General features: G+C 40.7%; 1 protein-coding gene across 1 annotated transcript; it reads right to left on the minus strand.

Moving 5' to 3' along the window:
* Window positions 1-762: 762 nt before the first annotated feature.
* On the minus strand, window positions 763-13528 carry gtf2e2 (general transcription factor IIE, polypeptide 2, beta). The gene is made up of 8 exons (XM_080721538.1): window positions 13330-13528; window positions 12722-12876; window positions 5208-5299; window positions 3708-3815; window positions 3345-3527; window positions 2293-2386; window positions 1703-1818; window positions 763-1535 (listed from the first exon to the last, which is right to left on the minus strand). Exons 2-8 carry the CDS (start codon window positions 12873-12875, stop codon window positions 1416-1418), a joined length of 867 nt encoding a protein of 288 aa, XP_080577664.1. The 5' UTR covers window position 12876; window positions 13330-13528; the 3' UTR covers window positions 763-1415.
* Between the last annotated feature and the right edge of the window lie 5861 nt (window positions 13529-19389).

Consider the following 19389-nt stretch of genomic DNA (forward strand, 5'->3'; position numbering starts at 1 on the left):
ACTGTGTACTGATTTGTGTTAATTTTGGGTAAAATCTGAAGGAGTAATATCCAAAAAATGTGTCTTACATAAGTCGGCCTCCTGGTGGCGCTATAAAAGGCTGATGTGAAAAATGCAAGGAAAGGGTTTTTCCTTGGCCTCTAGGGAGTGCGCTTACAAAGTTTGAAACTGATCGGTGGAGTTAGGTAAACCCACGAATTGGCCTGTTATAGCGCCACCATGAGGCTGATTTAAAAAAATTTAAGTGGCATTTCTTCCTCAGCCTAGTGGGAACGTGTGTGCGCAATTTCATGTTAATTGCACTCTGCGTTTGTGATTTAAGGCATTTTGTCCAAAATGGACCAATTTTACAAACTTTGAAAGCCAATCTCAGCCAATCAGGATGGAATATGGACAATCAGACAGATCCATGTCGATCACATGACTGTAGAGATACTGTCTACCGATTTGCGTGATTTTTGGACAAAATCTGTAGGAGTACTGGCCAAAAGGTAGTTTTGCACAAATTGGCCTCCTGGTGACGCTAGAACAGGCCCATGTGAAAAATGTGGAGCAGAGGTTCTGAATTGGCATCCAGGGAGTGTGTGCTCAGTTTGGCAGCGACCAGGCCAACGCCTCCGGAGATTAGCTGGTAACAAACTTTATGGACGGACGGACGGAGGCGAAAACATAGTCTCTCCCCATGCCTTCGGCTGGTGGAGACAATCATTTCTTATGGGTTTGTGCGTAGGTCCAACACACCTGATCTCATAGTCTGTGAAGGAGTGAGTTTATTACTATGGCATAGTCACAAAGTAAAAGAAAACACCAAATGGTATCTGTACTGCATGAAAACATTGTGGGTTGATACTGTATAGTGTATACCACACCGAACACACTGGAAATACATCTGCTCTGATAATGACAAACCAAAAGCCTATTAGTAAGGCAGTTCTGATGAAACTATATAGAAATTTGAGAGATGCAAGTTATTTAAATCCAAATAATTATAAACTTATGGAATATTTCGCATTTTACTATAAATGTCCGTGATATACTCGGTAAAGCTTAAAAAAATATTTACAGCTTTGCATTTTGCTTTAAGAAGTAAATGCCAGCGCCCGTCTTTTTGTTTGTAGTTTTGGCACAGACATCCAGTGTCTTATTTAATAATCTAAACTCTCATTCCTCTGGTTTCTGCTATCAATGATAAACATAGCAACTGGACACCATTAAATTGTACAGCTTCTATTCAGTTCATGTCTTGCGAGAACACTCATCACTGAGAAAAGAGTGCAAGGAAAGCAAAACGAGCCCATTAACACTAGAGAGACAACCATAAAGTCTTTGTTTTGTTGTTGATCCACGTCATTTCTGGACAACTGCTTCTGCATCAAACCTCTCTGAACCAGAAAATAGAGGAAGGAGGAGGGGTCTTATTTCTTGGCAGGCACACCCTCTGAATAGTCCTCCAGCACTCCAGCCAAATGGTCATTGTGAGTCTTGAAGCGCCTCTTCTTCTGGCCACCTGGCTTCTTCCTTTTCTGCACTGGTAACTGAAAAGAGTAAAGCAGCAAAACCAGAATAAAAATCTCATCCAACAGCTCTGTTAATGATTGTAAACTTTGATTCAAGTATTCAATTTCCAGAAAAGAGATTACGGTTACTATTTGGGGAAAGGGCATAGTATTGGAAGTAACAGGAGAGTCAAAAGGGCACTGACCACTTTCTTTGGTCCTGTCTCTTGCATGGAGGAGATGCCCTGTCTCTTGAGATACTCCTCAATCTTCTCTTCGTCGATGGCATCAACTGGAACACTCCTCCACAGTTTCTGGAATTCTAGGAATTAAAGCAGTTAAATTGAAACGCAAGGTGATTAGTGTATGACAATGCAAAGTCATTGCAAAAGAAACCCAAGTCTAAGCTGAAATACATTTTGAAGCAGCTGCATAGCTTGGGAAACAAGGACCATACAAATCGTAATGACTTTTGTATGCTATAATGCTCTGTGGCTCAGGGGTAGAGTGGCCGGTAGAGCGGCCTGATGGGAACCATGAGGTTACCAGTTCGATCCTGTGCTCCCCCTAGTTGGTGTCGAAGGGTTTCCTCTACCATCTGTGTATAAATGCACCATTTACCATTTGCTATTAAAAATAGCATACACCTACCTCTGATGATAAATAATCTTCCCCACATGGGGAAATAATCTTGAATTTCCCCCAAAAAATCAATAAAGCAAAATATAGTTCCATCTAAGAATTAAGGAGACAATTACGTCAATCATCAACTGTAAAAAGCCTGGCCAGTACTCACCTTCATCCACCACAAACTGGCAGTGTTTGTCATTGTAGAATAGGACCTTCTTCTTGTCTGGTCTGGTCACAAAGATGATCTGATCCGCTAAAGCCTGTAGGGAGACCAAATGGCTTTACATGGTCTTATGTCTGATTAATACTTGATTACGCATCCTGTCTGTCGCACACCAAAAATAGCCAATCTGTAAGCACACAGCGCGTCACGATTTGACACACTATGAGCTTTCAGATCAGCTATTTCCGATGAGCAACTCTGGCACGCAACTAACAATTGAGTACCTGAGACGAAAAACAGTCCAAGTCCGTATTTTAAAAATTTGAATATAGATATTTTTGTGATTTACCAGACTGTAAACCACAAAGCACAAACTAGACGTTTTTAAACTGTTCAATTCTTAATGCATTCCCCCCTCATTTTATTGAATTAGATTTTTTAAATTCTATATTAGGAATTATAAGACATAATACTTATGGAAAGTGGAAAAAGAGTATATCTCCAACAGTTTGTGGAACAACAGTACAAGTCCGTACAAGCAATATTCAGCAGACAAAGGGAGCAGATAACATTAAAACAGACAATTGAACAAACTGAGGGGGAGTGCATTAACAATTTAACAGATTAAAAATGACTAGTTTGTGGTTTATAGTCTGACTGGTAAATAAAAAAAAAAAAAGAAAAGGACTTAGACTGTTATTCGTCTCAGGTACTCAATTAATCAGACCTTAATCTGCATCAGGACCATCTCTCACAACATAAAAAATACAGTATGTTATGATGCCAAAAAGGCAGCATTTTCAAGGGACATAACTTTCACATTAAAAATGTTTTAATAGCAAATAAGACAGTGTGCTTAGACTTTTTTCAAAAAGGCACCGTCCTCAACAATACTCAGGTCTGCTAAAGGCTAACGCCTAATTTAAACATGCAACAGTTGCTTGCTGAATATAACCAATTGTTACACACATTTCACATGAAAATCAGTTCATTTGGGGCAGTGATGTGGACGTAGGGCAAAGTGTAATTGAGTTTACATAAATAGTGTGTATTACCTTTATGGCCTTGGCTGAATTGGGCAGACCCTCCTCCACATCATCCAGCAGGATTCCTCCCAGGCCCAGCTGGTCGTGTTTGTCCAGCAGCCTCAGCAGGGACTTCTTGTCCTTCAGCTTGTATTTAGGCTTAAAGGCATACCTCCCATCCTGCACATCAATCTTTGGATTGTTGACCAAGGCCTGGGTTCAAATGGGTAGGACATGTCAAGGTTAAGTTCAAGGTTCTAAGCCAAGGGTTCTGGTTTGTAACTTTGTTTGAATATTTTTTGCAGAATGTTCTTGTCCTATTAGGACATGCCCAGAATGGGCACACTACGGTTCATGTGGTTTATGAATGTTGATCCAAAGAGACAAACACACCTCAGAAATAAGCCACTGTTTCTGCTTCATCCCGATGTCCAACAGTTTGGTCTCATCCAGCATTTCCTCAAGGGTCAGGAAGTGTGTGTCCCCTCTCTGATGCCTGGTCTGATTGAGAGATAGACAAACATAATAAACACCCAAGCCGGCCCCAGCCTTTATGGGGCCAAAAGTAGAATTTGAGGGAGTGTGAGAGAGACGTTTCTTATTAACACAGTAGAGTTTAGATTAAACGTGTGGCATTGTCATTTCAGCAAAGGCTGACTGTTGCTCTTAAGTGAGCGAATGCATTTCTTTTAAAAACAACTTTCATATTGTTGCTATCGGGCAGAAACGTTATGGCCATATTTCATCTTACAGTGTTGTGTAATGAAAAGAGCTGCTCTACAAGCTGTGATTTTTTAGATCTGCAATTTTCCAATTTGTCACCTAAGACACAAAAAGGGATTCCAGGTGAACAAGTCTGTCTGTGTTGCTTTTATAAATATTTAAGCAATAAAAGATATTAAGGAGAGCCTGTGAATAAAATAACTACACAGAATCCATTTGGAACACAGGTTCTTTCCATTTCCTGAAAAGTAACGGTTCTGGACATAATCTATACTCCAATCTATATGCCGGTCATGGGCTGGCTGTCTGGCTGTAAGTATTCTTGTTGGGTAAGGCTGAAGTCAATGGGTGGCTGTCTTGAGCCCAACTGCTCGTGGACGGTACTGATCAGTGTAGTCCAAAGGGGTAGTTGTGAGAGAGACCAGCACATGTGCCACTACCTAGGGCCTGCTTAATAGCTGCCAGAGAGCAGAGACCTGGCCATTTCATTTGACCATTTTTCCATAAAATGTTCTGATCATTCTCCATTGTCTTCTTGTATTGAGTTTAGGAACATAGCTGCTTTATGGAAAAACTAATCATGCAGTCAGGTACAAAGAGGAAACAGGTTTTGTTCATTTTTTAGAAATCAAAGTAATACAATAGAAAAACAGACAAAATATTAAATGCTAATAGACCTGTAGTGGACATCTATAATTAGACCTTGGGTCTATTGTTTGTAAAATTGCCAATGGACAATTCAAAACTCTCTGGGAACATCAAATGCACTGCAAATAAATCCTGCCAATACATTCAAAAATAATGAATGTCCTGCAGCTCGGGATGAGTCAGTGCACTGGTGTGATTCTAGCAGGCTGTCTGCAGCGACACAGAATGGTAAATAGAATAGTCAATTTTTTAGGCTTTGATAGAGAGTCTGTGCTTCAAAATCCAACACTAACAAGATGCTGTTGCCGAGGGCTTTAACCACTTATGCCACATTTCAAAAATAGTGCAAATAAGTGATCTTGTGAGCTTGTAGATGAGCCATTTTAATATTTCTGATCATCATGTGCTGTTCATTGTAAAACATTTTGACAGGAATTGAGAAAGAAGTAAGAATACTGTACATCCACACTTGGCCACTCTTATATTAGTGGTTGTGTTAGCAAGTCTTGCCTATGGTCTTACCTTCATGTAGTTGACGATCTTGGCCAGGCAACCAAACTTGTAGCCAGAACTACCCGAGAGAGCCTTCAGACTGAAGTTGCCATTACTTGTGTCTGGAGAACATAGAGAAAGAGGTGTTTGTTTAAAATGTCACAGAGTTACAAAGTTTGCTTTTTTCTCTTATTTAATAAAGCCTAAGGACCAAATGTTACACACAGGATGTCCACCAACTACTATGACCGAACCAGTATCACCAACTATGATCAGATGGACTCAACATATCAACAACTATAATGGAAGCACTATCACTATTCATTTTCTGCTCTGTAAAGCGCTTTGAGCTGCATTACATGTCATGAAAGGTGCTATACAAATAAAGTTTTATTATTATTATTACTAAATATGATTGACACGATATTGCCAAATAGCAGTCACAGTGACTTAGTTATTTCATCTGCATGAAACGTAAACATTTCATGGAACACACCTCATCAGCACAGTTCACAGTCCATACACCAAAAACACCATCTTAAAAAGGCTACATAAGCAGCATGTTAGTGTAATCTGATCAGATTGATTTTATGGACCTGAGGCCCCACCAGCTGGAAATCATTCAAGATGCTCTACCCCCCGGGGAGACTATGCTCCGCCTGAGGTCTGTGCTGGAGTACAGCCAATCAGAGCCAACTGGCTCATGAATGATTCACAGTGTAGGCGGGAGCTGCTGTTGCTGTGTGGTACTCAGGGGCGGGACTTTAGATTTGTGTGATAGGCAGGCGCGCTAATGGTGCAGGGGCTGAATTCATGCATGGCCAATGAGAGAAATGGATGTCCGTTCTCTGGTAGGCTGAGAAATAAAGAGCTGCAAGGAGGGGCACAGACAGAAAGAGAAAGAGAGAGTGAAAGAGAGAGAGAGAGAGAGAGAGGGGGGAGCGAGCTGAAGAAGACGATAAAAATAAAGGAGAGATCGCAGGCGCGGGAGTGAAAGGACGAGCAATAAGGTGGAGCAGCAGAGAGGAGAGAGCATCTCTTCACTTGCATCATCTCGAAACTGACACCAACACATAGGTGAGTCTGCAGATTTATTTTGTTTGTTAACTATGCATGTATGGATTGACTGTGAGAGAGAAAACCGATTATTAGGACGTTTAGGCTACCATGTAAATGTTGTGTGTGTGTGTGTGTGTGTGTGTGTGTCAACTGGGTCTGATTAAGCAGCTGGTGTGACTTGATAAGGATGGAATCTTGTCAGGCCTGTGTGTTTGTAAGATTTCATTTTGAAACGGTTAGATTTGGTCTAAAAGAATAAGAGGAAATGATGACTAATGTCATCAGAAATATCTACTCTAATGTATCTAACTGGTATTTTACAAACACCTAGATTATATAATAATTAGGTTAATATGAATGCTCAGGGGACTGAGGGGAGATCAAAGTTGGTAATAGAAAATGATATAATAATAAAGATTTGGATTCGTTTTAAAACCAGGAGATTAGATTAACATGGATCTGGCTGTCTGCACTGTCCTGCTTGAATGCCAAACATCTCTTATGTTTGTGTGTGTTTCTGTTGGTAAAGAGATGCCTCTTTCTCTCAGCAAGAAATCAATGCAGGACAGACAGCTGTGAGGAGCCAGCTAGATACATTAGGGTTTGTGTGTGTGTGTGTGTGTGTGTGTGTGTGTGTGTGTGCGCTGTGTGTGTGTGTGTGTGTGTGTGTGTGTGTGTGTGTGTGTGTGTGTGTGTGTGTGTGTGTGCGCGTGTGTGTGTGTGTGTGTGTGTGTGTGTGTGTGTGTGTGTGTGTGTGTGTGTGTGTGTGTGTGTGTGTGTGGTGTGTGTGTGTGTGTGTGTGTGGTAAGGGGGAGAGCATCTGTGCACAAATAAAGCAGTTTGTGGCTCTAAAACACCTTAGAATTGGGGTGGGCTTCATTTTGGGAAGGGATAACAGATGGGGGGGGGGGGCAATCTGTCCGTCTCTCTCTCTCTGTGTGTGTGTGTGTGTGTGTGTGTGTGTGTGTGTGTGTGTGTGTGTGTGTGTGTGTGTGTGTGTGTGTGTGTGTACCCATTGAGAAGAGCAGGGGGCAGGGAGAGTTGAGGGTGGCAAGGCCAGACAAAAAAGACAAGGTGGATGTCAAAGAGGTGGTCGTCATGGAGACGTGTTGAAATGGTGGATTTGGTTTGGTTTGGGATTGGATGGGATGGGATGGGATGGGATGGGATGGGATGGGATGGGTGGATGGATGCTCTCATAATACTGAAGCCAGCACAACAACTCTGTAAGATCACATTACTGACACACTACCTGGTGACGGGAATGACCCACTTTAGCATTACAGAATGAGTGCTCGGTGCTCACCCATCTCGTCACGTGGACTGAAAAACATGCAATCAACACTCTCACAGCAGAGTGCAACAACGGTCCACACAAGAATACTCTCTGAATTCCGACAGGACACAAGAATGTGTAATGAACGTACCCTAGGTGCTGTGCATAAAACAACCCGTTTTCATGATGGAGCATATAGACTGGTCTGTGGATGCATTTAAAAGCCACTTTCTTATACATGCTTCCATGTTCCCTTATCCCATCTCTTCAGCTCACTCAAGCGAAATGGGCCAACATAGCACAGCCCCTCTAGTCACTCAGCGGGTCATCGTGTGTGCATGTGTCAGTGTGGTACAGAGATGTTTGTGTATGTACAGTATGTGTCCATGTGTTAGTGGAGACTAAAGAGCCATGCTGCTGCCTCAGGAGGTGAAGTGACATGAGTGGGATGTAGTGTGAAAATGAAGTAACAACTGTGATAATCTATGTTAATCCCATCAGCCACATAGACTTAAACTATAATGAAGATCTTACAGCCCAAATGTTGCAGGCCGCAAGTAAAATGAGTGACTGTTGCAACTTTCCCCACGTCCATTTTGGTATCCAACAGATGGCCCCACTAGTAGAACAGGTGCAGTTTGTTATTGTTTTCTTGTAGCAATGCCTAACCATCTCACCGTATGACTGGCCTACACAATATTATTTTAGATACAATGATAGCAACCTTACAACCAGCACCACAAGACTTAGTCATCCTTCATACTCTAATGACTTTACCCTAGCGCTTCCCCCACAGAACCAAATACCATTACATCTGCAAATACTGACATTATCCTTCTCTTTCTCTCTCTATTCAGAAATCATGACCAACGTCAGTACCAGCCTGCTCCCAAGTGCTCTTCCCTGGCACCCAGACGTGGCCCCGCTCTCCCGAGTCTCCCTGCAGGTACAGGAGGTCTACCCTTTCCATGATGGATGGAACATAGCCTGCTTTGTCATCCTACTGCTCTTCATCCTCACTGTGCTGTCCCTGGCTGCCCTGGCTGTGGTATATGAACTGCTGGACTGTTGGTGCTGTGCCAAGGGAAAGACTCATCGCCAGCTACAGGAGGAGGGCCCTGGAGGCTTCAGCAAGCTCATGAGCAGCCTCCGTCCATCACAGTCCGAAACCGAGGTGGTGTAGGACGAAGATGAGAGGAGAATGGGGGGAAGCCACCAGGAGAGACTGGTGCAAATACCATGACTTTGACACCCAAAGAACTGAACGTTTTGTTTTTTTAAACCACCCAGTAGTGATAAGTTCACTCACAGTTGACAGAAAGAGAAGGGTATGTTGAGGGAAGGGACAAAATGTCGGTCAAGGGAAACAGGGTCATGTAGACAAGTAAAGAAGGAGAGATGGGACAACCCTTCTTTTGCTTTGATTTGGAGTAAAGTCTACCGTAGCTGGCCCTCTCATTACATTTAGAAGTTCATGCCTCTATACACCACAACTAAAGAAAAAGCTCAGAAATGAATTCCTCATGTAATGCAACCTACCAGAGTAAAACGCAAGGTTACTCTATTGATCTGATTTAATAAAGCAAGCATGGCAGTGCTTTAGGATACATTATGTGGGTGCAAATTACCGGATACAGTAGGCGGGTTGTTGACGGGATCTGTGCATTAAACAGTGAAACCACTGAAGCCAAGTTAGGATACATACACTATGGCTTCAGAAATACTGGATATGTATGTTAGGTGATTATTTTACCTAGTACACACAACACTGGGTTTGTCAATTTAAGAGCTTTCTACAAGTAGCATGGCCAAAGGTTGTCAAAAAGGTAATCAAGTCTCTACTTGCTCTACAAGTCTCTAATTGCATGTTGCCCAATATTGTGACCTGGGAGCATAAAGGTGTCCCAGATAAAAGAGACCTCGGCCCACGGACACATCTTGTGTCACAAATTGCAGCATCTATAAACCAATGCAATCATATTGCTAGGGACGGTGAATTGGTTTCAAAGCAGTGGGCATAGGTTAGGTTTGTCAGTGGTCATTTCATGCCACTGACAAACTGCCCAGATATTGAATTTAAAATTCGCCAGACCCATACACAAGATAAAGATAAAACAAGCTGCTCTGACTAGAAGTGAAAAGCTGCCAAGAGATCAGAAAATGCAATCGATATGTTTTTTTTTTTAATTAAACCTTGTCCACCGTCCTCTACAGGGCCTGAACAACATCATCTATTAGCTTGTCAAGCTGAGACAGGCAACAAACAATCCTGAGTTTAGGTCAAGTAATCGTTTGACTGTGTGTATTCCACAATGTTGTTTTCTTTAACGTGTTTGACACTGTAAAATGACTATATAATAAGATGAAATGACAGGTGATATGTGGCACCGCACAGTGACGCAAAAAAGCCACATTGTACTGAGCACACTATGGTTTATATGCCTTAAACACAAATTGCCTAATAAATGGTCAATGATTTAAACAGTGCACAGAATTTAACCCAGTAAGTTTTTTGAATAACTATTTGTCATTGGACACATACTTTTGGGTTTTCCTAGCATAGATCAGCATTGGTTTACTATGAAAACCAGCACATCCTGTCCGTCAGTCCGTCCGTCCGTGTCTATGTCTATGTCTATGTCTATAGCTGTTCTGACATCACATTGTTGACTGACTGTCAAGACTGCTGACTATCATCACCTGGATATCCATGCCCATATATGGAAATCCCTGATGTCATCAATAATAAGCCCATATCTGGGAATACCCATATATTAAGCCCATATTTGGCAATGCACATACATCGACGCTCCATATATGGCCAAGAAAGACAGAATTAATTTGCAAATCAAGACTGCTGACTATCATCACCTGGATCTCCATATATGAAGATCACAACACTGACCTCATCAAACCCTGTATATCCATTCATGGAGACGACTACTGTAGATCACCACCTAGATCTCCATATATGGAGCTGGTCAATACCTCTACTTCTGACCTCACGGACTCACAGTGATGACTCGACCAGCTCATACATGCCAAAGCGTGTATACCCAGCAGTGATGCCAAGATTTGGCATCACTGCTTTCATTATATACTTTAGGATTTCAACAGAAGAAAGCCACATGAGCAATGGTTAATGTCATTTACATTTTCAACATGGTTCAACACAACATTTACACTCAACTTCCTGCAAGATGTTTCTGAATATTTTAACCCATTTAGGCCTAGAATTATTGAATGCTTTAACCAGTGAAAAATAGCAGATATACAAGCTCACAGCGCGGCACCGAGTGCCACGCTGCGAGCTTGTAGATCTGCTATTTTTGAAAAAGTTGTGAAAATGTGTGCAAATCTTTGAATATATGTATTTTCAAAGCGAACATTTGTAACTCAAATTTTGCTTCTCTGGTCCTTCACATGAAAAGGTTTGAGAACCACTGACATGGTAGTCTCTCAAGAACAGACTAACTGAGCTCCAGTTAAGTGAAAAGGACCTTTTCTTTGACGATGGCTAAGCCAGATTGACATACATTTTCAAAAAACCTTAGAAGGATTCAAAAGACACTTATAGAATCGGGTCAAAATTCAAATTTTCACGATATAAAAAAAATAGCAGATCTACAAGCTCGCAGCGCTGTGAGCTTGTATATCTGCTATTTTTCAAAAGTTAAAGCATAAAATAATGATACACAATAATGTGTACCCGTTCAATGGTGGTGGGCTGGTGGCACATACTAAAAATGCATGTTTGGTGTTTGAAGGGTCCTGCATCTATAAGAATGGGGCAGTAGTAACTTTGGCCAGAAATACATGGTATTTATGGTGTTATGACAGGATTTAGCATAAATGAGTCACTCCCGAGTCCCGACCATTGATTAGACATAAAATATATTGAGCTCATACATATAACACAAAACATATTTGGTTTTATGTTACTATACTGCAAAATTTCAGTCTCCCTTATCGAACCCATAATAGTCATTAACATAAACAGAGCCAAGACATTTATACGCTTAGCAGCACTATATAACGATTTAACAACTATATTGCATATTTTGTCTCACAAAATTATAGTTACATGTTTAAGCAACAATCATCCTTCCATAAATGTATAGACTCAGTATTACTATGTATTCACCTTATTCCTGGCCAGTGGCCAAGTGGCACTGATACCTCAAACTACATAGTCACAACCTTTATTAAATCGAAAAAGTAATTTTTCACAATATTTTTTAAAAACTAAGATTCCATACATTAAAAAAAAAATAAGTAGTTAAAATAGCATATATACGTTGCATCACGACACTTGAGCTTGTAGGTTATTTTCACTAGCTTCGGTCCCAGGGAGACAACACCAAATTAACCTTTTGGATCTCAAGCGAAAACGTTTGCAAAAGAAGTTGCAACTTGCTTAAGAAAAAGGTAAGTCAATACTCAATATTGAAATGCATCAAGGCTTGTGACACTGATATTTCACAGGCACACATTTCACACCTGTCTTCAATCACCAACCAACTATTATGACCAGAGGGAAGCAGAGGTGCCAAGTCTGCTTATTTACCGCAACTTTTGTCTTTTTTTTTTTCTTGTTGCAGGGGGAAAATGATAAATCACCAGGTGCATTTTTTGGGGCTTCTTTTAAAAATCCTGTGGTTTCTTTGGCAAATCAAACAAGCCTAAATGAATTCTGCATAGGTTTGGGGAGGAGTGTGAATCACATTGAGTGACAGAATCTGTCTGGTGTCCCTAGTTATTAACCAATTAAGGACTGAGGCCGATTCTAAAAATGCCTTCTAAATCATGACCTATGTTTTCTGACTAACAAAAAACTAAAGTTACAAATACATTATGCTGCTAAATACTGTACATAACAACAAGAAACCCAAACATCCCGCCCAAAATGTGTTAAGCCCTGGCTCTAGTATGGGTGTAATAATGTTATAATGAATAATGAATAACCAAAACCTACATTATTATATATAAACTTGCATAGTAATTATAATGATTTATGCATCTAATATACCGGTATATATGTTTTTATAAGTAATATTATTGGGCTCATTTTGGCTTGTTATTCGAGGTGAGATTTGGCTCATTTCTCTCACAAGATTTGGCTTGTTTTTGGAGGTGGGTTGGCTTATTTCTCTCACAAGAGTTGGCAACATTGGAGGGTAGTTCTTCATCATGACCAGCTGCTACTTACCAGCATTGTGTTTGGACCCTGAGGATCCTTCCTTGTCAACTTTGGCCTTCTTCTTCTTGTGTGAGTCGGAGCCTGTAGGTCTCTTCTCAACAGCTGGAGTGGACAGAGCTCTCTTCTTGAAGAGCTCCCTCTCCCTCAGTAGAGCAGGATCCATCCTGACACGACAAGAACAAGTGTCGTTATCCATACAGGCTTGTGTTTGCAATATTTTTCACCTCGTATCATAATCTAAACGGCAAGTAAATACATATTCAAAGCACACACAGCTTTACTGCTATGCTATGGAGAATGTGATGTCAGCTCGGGCTAATAAGCCATGTAAATGTATCTGAATACTAAGCAATAAAAAGGCAGACAACTAAGTTACAGTAAAGTAACTAGCAGGTATCAGAATAGCAGACATTACATAACAAGGCTATTCATGTGTGTAACCAACAGTCATGTAACTATTTGGCATTATATGAAAAAGGAAAAGCTTTGATAATGGTCTACCAATACGATATCACTTACTGGACTGGTTAAATAACAATAATAAGTTCAAAACATCAACATCCGAAACGCTAGTTAGATGGTTTGCCCAGCTTGGCTAAGCTAAATGCTAACATTACCTTTCTCTTGGACTGCTCCTGTTTTCAGATAAACTGGTATTAGACACAAATTAAAGAAATAATTTCACACGTCGTCAGCCACAGTGAATGGCGTTTCTAAACCTAAACGCTACCGCGCTGGTTTCCCTTCCAGCATTCCTCAAACTAGTGGATTATCAGTTATACTGAACTACATGATTGTATTACTGTTAGCCCCCAACGTGCACTTCCGTTCCTTGTTGTGTGTGTTGCTGTTCGACTTCTCGGACATCCACAGGGTTTCCCTCAAACCGACCGATCTGATTCAAAGCAATGGTGCGCCACCTACTGTACATCCTGAAAACGGCATTTTAAAGTTCACCACTTATCCCATCTAAATACATTAGCTAGCTACCAGTAGACTTTATTATGTAGGCTAGAGTAAGTCTTGTTTTCTGCCCAATAGAATATTTTCCTCAACTAAGGAAATATCACAAGTTTAGTTTTTGTTGTTGCAATGGAACATCTTACGGTGGGAGGCCTATTCACTGAACCTATGTTCCAAATAATAGGCCTATCAAATAAGCTCCAACCAAGTTTGGCCTAAGTGCACAGAAAGGGAAACATTGATGAAGGAATAATGATAAACTCAATACATTCATGAATGTGAGAAACTGAAAGATGAATGAGTTAAACAAAAATCATGAGACTAGTCAGACTACTCCTATAAGGAGGCTAAGAGGACCCACAGTAGGGGTGCAACGATTAATCGAATCGATTAATAAATGAGTTGCTGCCAACTAATTTAGTTACCGCAATCGAATCGGCAACTAATGCTGGAATTTGTAGGCTATAGGGTCAAGAACAAAAACATATTGAATATTTAATTTTAAAATACCTTTAGTATTTGCTACCCTTTAGCCTGACAAATGTGTAGCTATTCTTTAATCAAATGTATGCAGTCAGAAAAAGGTATTTATTTTGTTCATTTGTCTTTTATTAGCAACCTAATCAGCATCTGAGCAAAATGTAATATATATTTTTTTTTATTAATTATTCATCTTTAATGTATTTTTAGTTAGTTGTCTAAAAGAACCTCAAATCTAATTTATAAGGTAATAGCTAAATAAGTGCCTTAAGACAAAAATGCAGAGTACATAGAGAGAGATAGGTCTGTCTGGTAAAATTTGGCAGGTATTTAAAATGGAGGGAGCCATTTTAACAATTTGAAATAATTTTAGATTATGTTCTATCTTATTTTCTAAACGGTGATGATTTAAGGTGCTTGTGGGCAGGCACGTGCACACATAGACATCAAATGGAGCTTGAGCCCCTGCCCTTTTATCCGTCTGTAAAACTCTCCAGACCATGTATGCATCTTTTACTATGGTGAATGAAATGCAAATGCCCTCTTTCCATGCCATAAAGAGAATTGCCTTGTCCAAACTCTCCTGAACTTGAATGCAGCATCTCATGTTGAAAGAATTGCCCTCTCTGTGTAGAAATAGAGCATCGAAAATAGCCGACCTCCAAGCTCACAACGCGTCGCAGTGCGACGCGTTGTGAGCTTGGAGGTCTGCTATTTTCGAGATTTTCACCAAAAGGCCCTTTTAGAAATTTCAGCCCCTGCTTCTCTAACATTCTCTGCAAGTCCCTGCTTGTGGGCAAGGGAGAGGATGATACATATATGGTCATGGTCTTGACTTCTCCTTCCACCTGGCCTACGTGCTATGTTCATACTGGCAGACCAAATCAGATGTTTGTCTTATCCAGATTGGAATTCCTGTAGGTAGTTATATAGACAGGAGTTGGCAACTGTCAGCACTGTTTCTTTGCAGTGGATTATAATATTGCTACAAAACCTGTGCAGTCATTTGGGGCAAAAGTTCAAGGGTAAATTTATCATGCTAAAATCATCATTACTTCAGGCAATTTTACAATCCAAAGCATGGCCTATGCTTTATTTATTTGTTTTACATTTTGGAGAAGAAAAAACATCCAATTTAAAGTTGAGGTGTCCCAAAGGTTTAGGTGCCCACTGGACCTGCAACCCAAATCCTCCTCCTGGCCACTTCAACCTGCTGTCTCTTCTCCTCCATCTTCACCTTTCTCTTCCTCTTTTTCTTCTCCTCCTCCAACGTCATCATTCTCCTCCTCCTCCTACTTACTGTCTGCAGATAGACCCTTCTCCTTTGGCCTGAAAATGTTGAAGACCCCTGGAAAAAGTACTCAAGCGTTTTTACTTAAGTAAAAGTATCAATACTGCAATGTAGGCTACATTGCAGTATTGATACTTTTACTTAAGTAAAACATTTGAAACATGTAAAACATTATCTGTCTGTCATTCAAGTTTCTTTTCAAATGACCTCAATTATAGCCATAGACTTCTAATAACGTTTTTCAATCAATCGATCAATCAATCAATCAATGAGTACTTTTTCCACCACTGACTAAAGCAGACTATTGAATACTCAGACAGGTTAAAAACCTGCCCGCATGTTTTATCTCGAGTGGCCTTCAGAATCAGGTCAAACAAGTCAGCAGATATTAGAACATTCCATTCATGGTTACAATGTTAAAATGGGAGTTTCGCATAGATGAGAGAATGAAAAACAAGTGTCGGAAATACTGAACCCATGATGGTTAGAGTTGCTGACAATGTAGTCACAAGAGTAGAGGTCACTTACAGTATTTAGGTTGTATATTGGATAACAAACTAACAGGAAGGGGTGTCGCACCAAATTCTGGGCCCTGGGTACAAGGATTCACCCCCATGAATGTTCTTCATACGGGGAACTGGGAACGCATTATTATTACGCATTATTTTGTGCTTTAACTATTGAAAAATAGCAGATCTACAAGCTCACAGTGCAGCACTGAGTGCCGCGCTGAGAGCTTGTAGATCTGCTATTTTTGAAAAATCGTGAACATTTGTGCAAGTCTTAAATATTTCAAATCCTTCTAAGGGTTTTTTGAAAAACCTATAGTATGTTTCTACGTCAGTGGTACTCAAACTTTTCCCATGCAGGGGTCTTCAACGGGGGGTACGGGACCCCTAGGGGGTCCTCAGAGTTACTACAGAGGGTCCTCCAAATCTTCCAATCCTTACTTGAACCCCAGTGTCCATATGCTGAGAACTTTAGCCAAAAATAGCAGATCTACAAGCTCAAAACGCCTCGCAGAGAGGTTTGGTGTAGAGGAGAAAAAGAGCACACTAAGTACAGAGTGAATCGTCAAGTTTATTAATTAGTGATAGTTCAAGTGGTTAAATATCAGAATCAGAAAACACAAATTGACATGAATCCAAAATACACTGATGATTGTGCTGTCAAACAATGAAACTATATGGAATCATCTGTCTCTCAACTAAGGGGTCCTTGGCCTGAAAATATTGAAGACCCCTGAGCTAGTGAGGTTACTTCTAAAATGGAACCCCGGTCTCATCTGACCTGGAAGTTCACAATTATCTTGTTCTCTCCAGCTTCAGGACGCTTAAGGGGAAAGATGTCTTTTAATTATCACACAGCCACTACTCTGTGGAACGCCCTCCCTTCAGCCCTGAAATCCCTACATTCCCAAGGAATCTAAGAATGACTGTAAATCATGGCACCATACAGCTCAACACTAACTGGTCATAATTATAATTATTCATTATTTTACAATGAAATAAAGTAGGCCTACCTTGTTTTTACGTCCGTCCTCCTCTTTTAACTTTTTTGAGTGCTCGGATCTCTCCTCTCCTTTCAACTAGCTGGTCATAGTTAGATTCTATCTCTGGTCCATATAGACGAGGAAGAGGAATTCACCTCTAACGCTATGGACCAGAGAGCTAGTTAGATTCCTATCCCGGATAGACACACACACAAACACACACACGCACGCACGCACGCACGCACGCACGCACGCACGCACGCACGCACACACACACACACACACACACACGTACTGTATATATACGTGGGAGCTACGCTGTACAGCAATGCTTATTTAATCAGAAGGGTTAGGGTTAGTACACATTAACTTTGGTCTCAGAATTTCAAACAATGGACTGCATCTGTGTACATATAAAGACCTATTGCTAATGCCGGGGAGCCACTGGGCCAAAATGAGAGAGGACCTGTGATGTCATGACATACTCCAAATTGTTGTTTGTCCTATTAATTTGGTCAATAAGGTACACAGAATGAGAGGCCTGCTCTGCCGGAAATCCTGCGAAAAAAGTTTCCCATTGACTTCACTATACTGGAAAAAAACACACCAAAAAAAGTAGCATGTGAGGGGTCAAACTAAGGGTTCTTCATGATTCTGAATCCATTGCAAGCATTTGTTTTGCATGAAAAACATTCCTTGGGCTAGATTTCAGCCTCTCAAACCTGTGAAAAGTGATGAGTCATCACTTTTCACCGTTATTTTGGTCCGTTTTCTAGCCCAAGGAATGTTTTTCATGCAAAACAAATGCTTGCAATGGATTCAGAATCATCAAGAATCCCTAGTTTGACCCCTCACATGCTACTTAAAGCATATTCTTTTTGGTGTGTTTCTTTCCTTTATATTGAAGTCGATGGAGTGAATATACAAATGGCCATAACTTTTTTTCGCAGGATTTCCGGCAGAGCAGGCCTCTCATTCTGTGGACCTTGATGACCAAATTAATAGAAAAAACAAAAATTAAAAGTATGTCATGACATCACAGGTAACATCCTATTCTTTGAGCTTTTGGGCCTATGGCTCCCCGGCTATAGCTGTTTGACCCCCGGTTCCTATAGTGTCCATGAGCTAGACACTTAACCCCTAACTGTTCCCTGGCAAACTAATACCTAGGATGGGTTAAATGCAGAGGACTAATAGGACTATGTGAAAATGCATGTGACAAAAGAGAGGGAATCTTATTATATTTATTTTTTGTTAAGGTTGTATGGGGGTCTCTGTCACAAAATATTTTCAGATGGGCGAAACTGAATTGCTACAATATATTCTTGGAAAAAACATGTGATCTGCAGTGACACATCATGCTGTGTTACCTATTTTGCGATGCAATGTAGCGTTTGGCAGATATGAAGTTTCGTTTCGTAGTAGGACTTTCCCTTATGAGCGTCAGAACATGTATAAAAGACCTGTTTAAAATACATTTTCACCATCTCGTTGGTGACACGGATCAGAGAGGCATCATGAGTGTCTGCAGCATGCAAGTCCCTGAGCTTGAATTGACTGACAATACTGCTGAAAAGACAGATGGTAAGAGATTTTACTGCAACTAGAAATTACAGAAAGATACAACAAAATAATGCTATTATATAATGCTAAATTAAACCTTTTAGGTTCAAAGATTTTATTCTCTGCTTTTTCCCACTCTCTCTCCCTCTCTTCATGTGTGTGTGTGTGTGTGTGTGTGTGTGTGTGTGTGTGTGTGTGTGTGTGTGTGTGTGTGTGTGTGTGTGTGTGTGTGTGTGTGTGTGTGTGTGTGTGTGTGTGTGTGTGTGTGTGTGTGTGTGTGTGTGTGTGTGTGTGTGTGTGTCCTCTCCAGTTCGCCCAGCCCAGTTCAAATGGAGGAAACGTTACTCCGTTGCTGTGCTGGTGTGCTGTGTGTCTGCCACCGCCGGCTTGATATGGGGCCTCAGCTGTAAGTCAAGTTTCATAATAATGTGGTTTATTGCAGTGTTTTACATATCTGCATAATGATGTTCCCTGTAAAATAGCATAATATGATAACCCATAAATATGTTATTACAGTATTAAGTACTTTTACTTTTTAACTCTTGATTGGTAGACCTATATTGATTGGTAAACGTAACTTTATAATGGAGTCCAATATATACTGTAAGTATACATTATATACAGTATGTATCTAATATCACTGATCTCTTCCCCAGGTTCTGGCACAGCTGCACCTGAACCTGGATCATCCTTCGACAACAACCCGTCACACTTAATAGTTGGCGGTGATCCTGCCAAGGAAGGACCCTTCGTGGTCAGTGTTCAGCATTATGGTAGACATGGGTGTGGCGGGTCACTGATCAACGCTGAATGGGTACTCACTGCTGCACATTGCCGCGGGTACCCAAACTTCACCAGCGTTGTGTTGGGGAAGCGAATCCTGATGAC

Source organism: Nannobrachium achirus (genome assembly GCF_963921795.1).
Source record: "Nannobrachium achirus genome assembly, chromosome: 3".
Lineage (NCBI taxonomy): Eukaryota > Metazoa > Chordata > Actinopteri > Myctophiformes > Myctophidae > Nannobrachium > Nannobrachium achirus.

What these genes read in the sequence shown, in the direction of transcription:
- gtf2e2 (XM_080721538.1), bottom strand. Translation starts at nt 12,875, where the DNA reads ATGGATCCTGCTCTACTGAGGGAGAGGGAGCTCTTCAAGAAGAGAGCT. An exon ending in AACAGTGGCTTATTTCTGAG is followed by an intron (nt 3,528 to 3,707) that starts GTGTGTTTGTCT and finishes ATTTGAACCCAG; the next exon opens with GCCTTGGTCAACAATCCAAA. An exon ending in AGACAGGACCAAAGAAAGTG is followed by an intron (nt 1,536 to 1,702) that starts GTCAGTGCCCTT and finishes TACTCTTTTCAG; the next exon opens with TTACCAGTGCAGAAAAGGAA.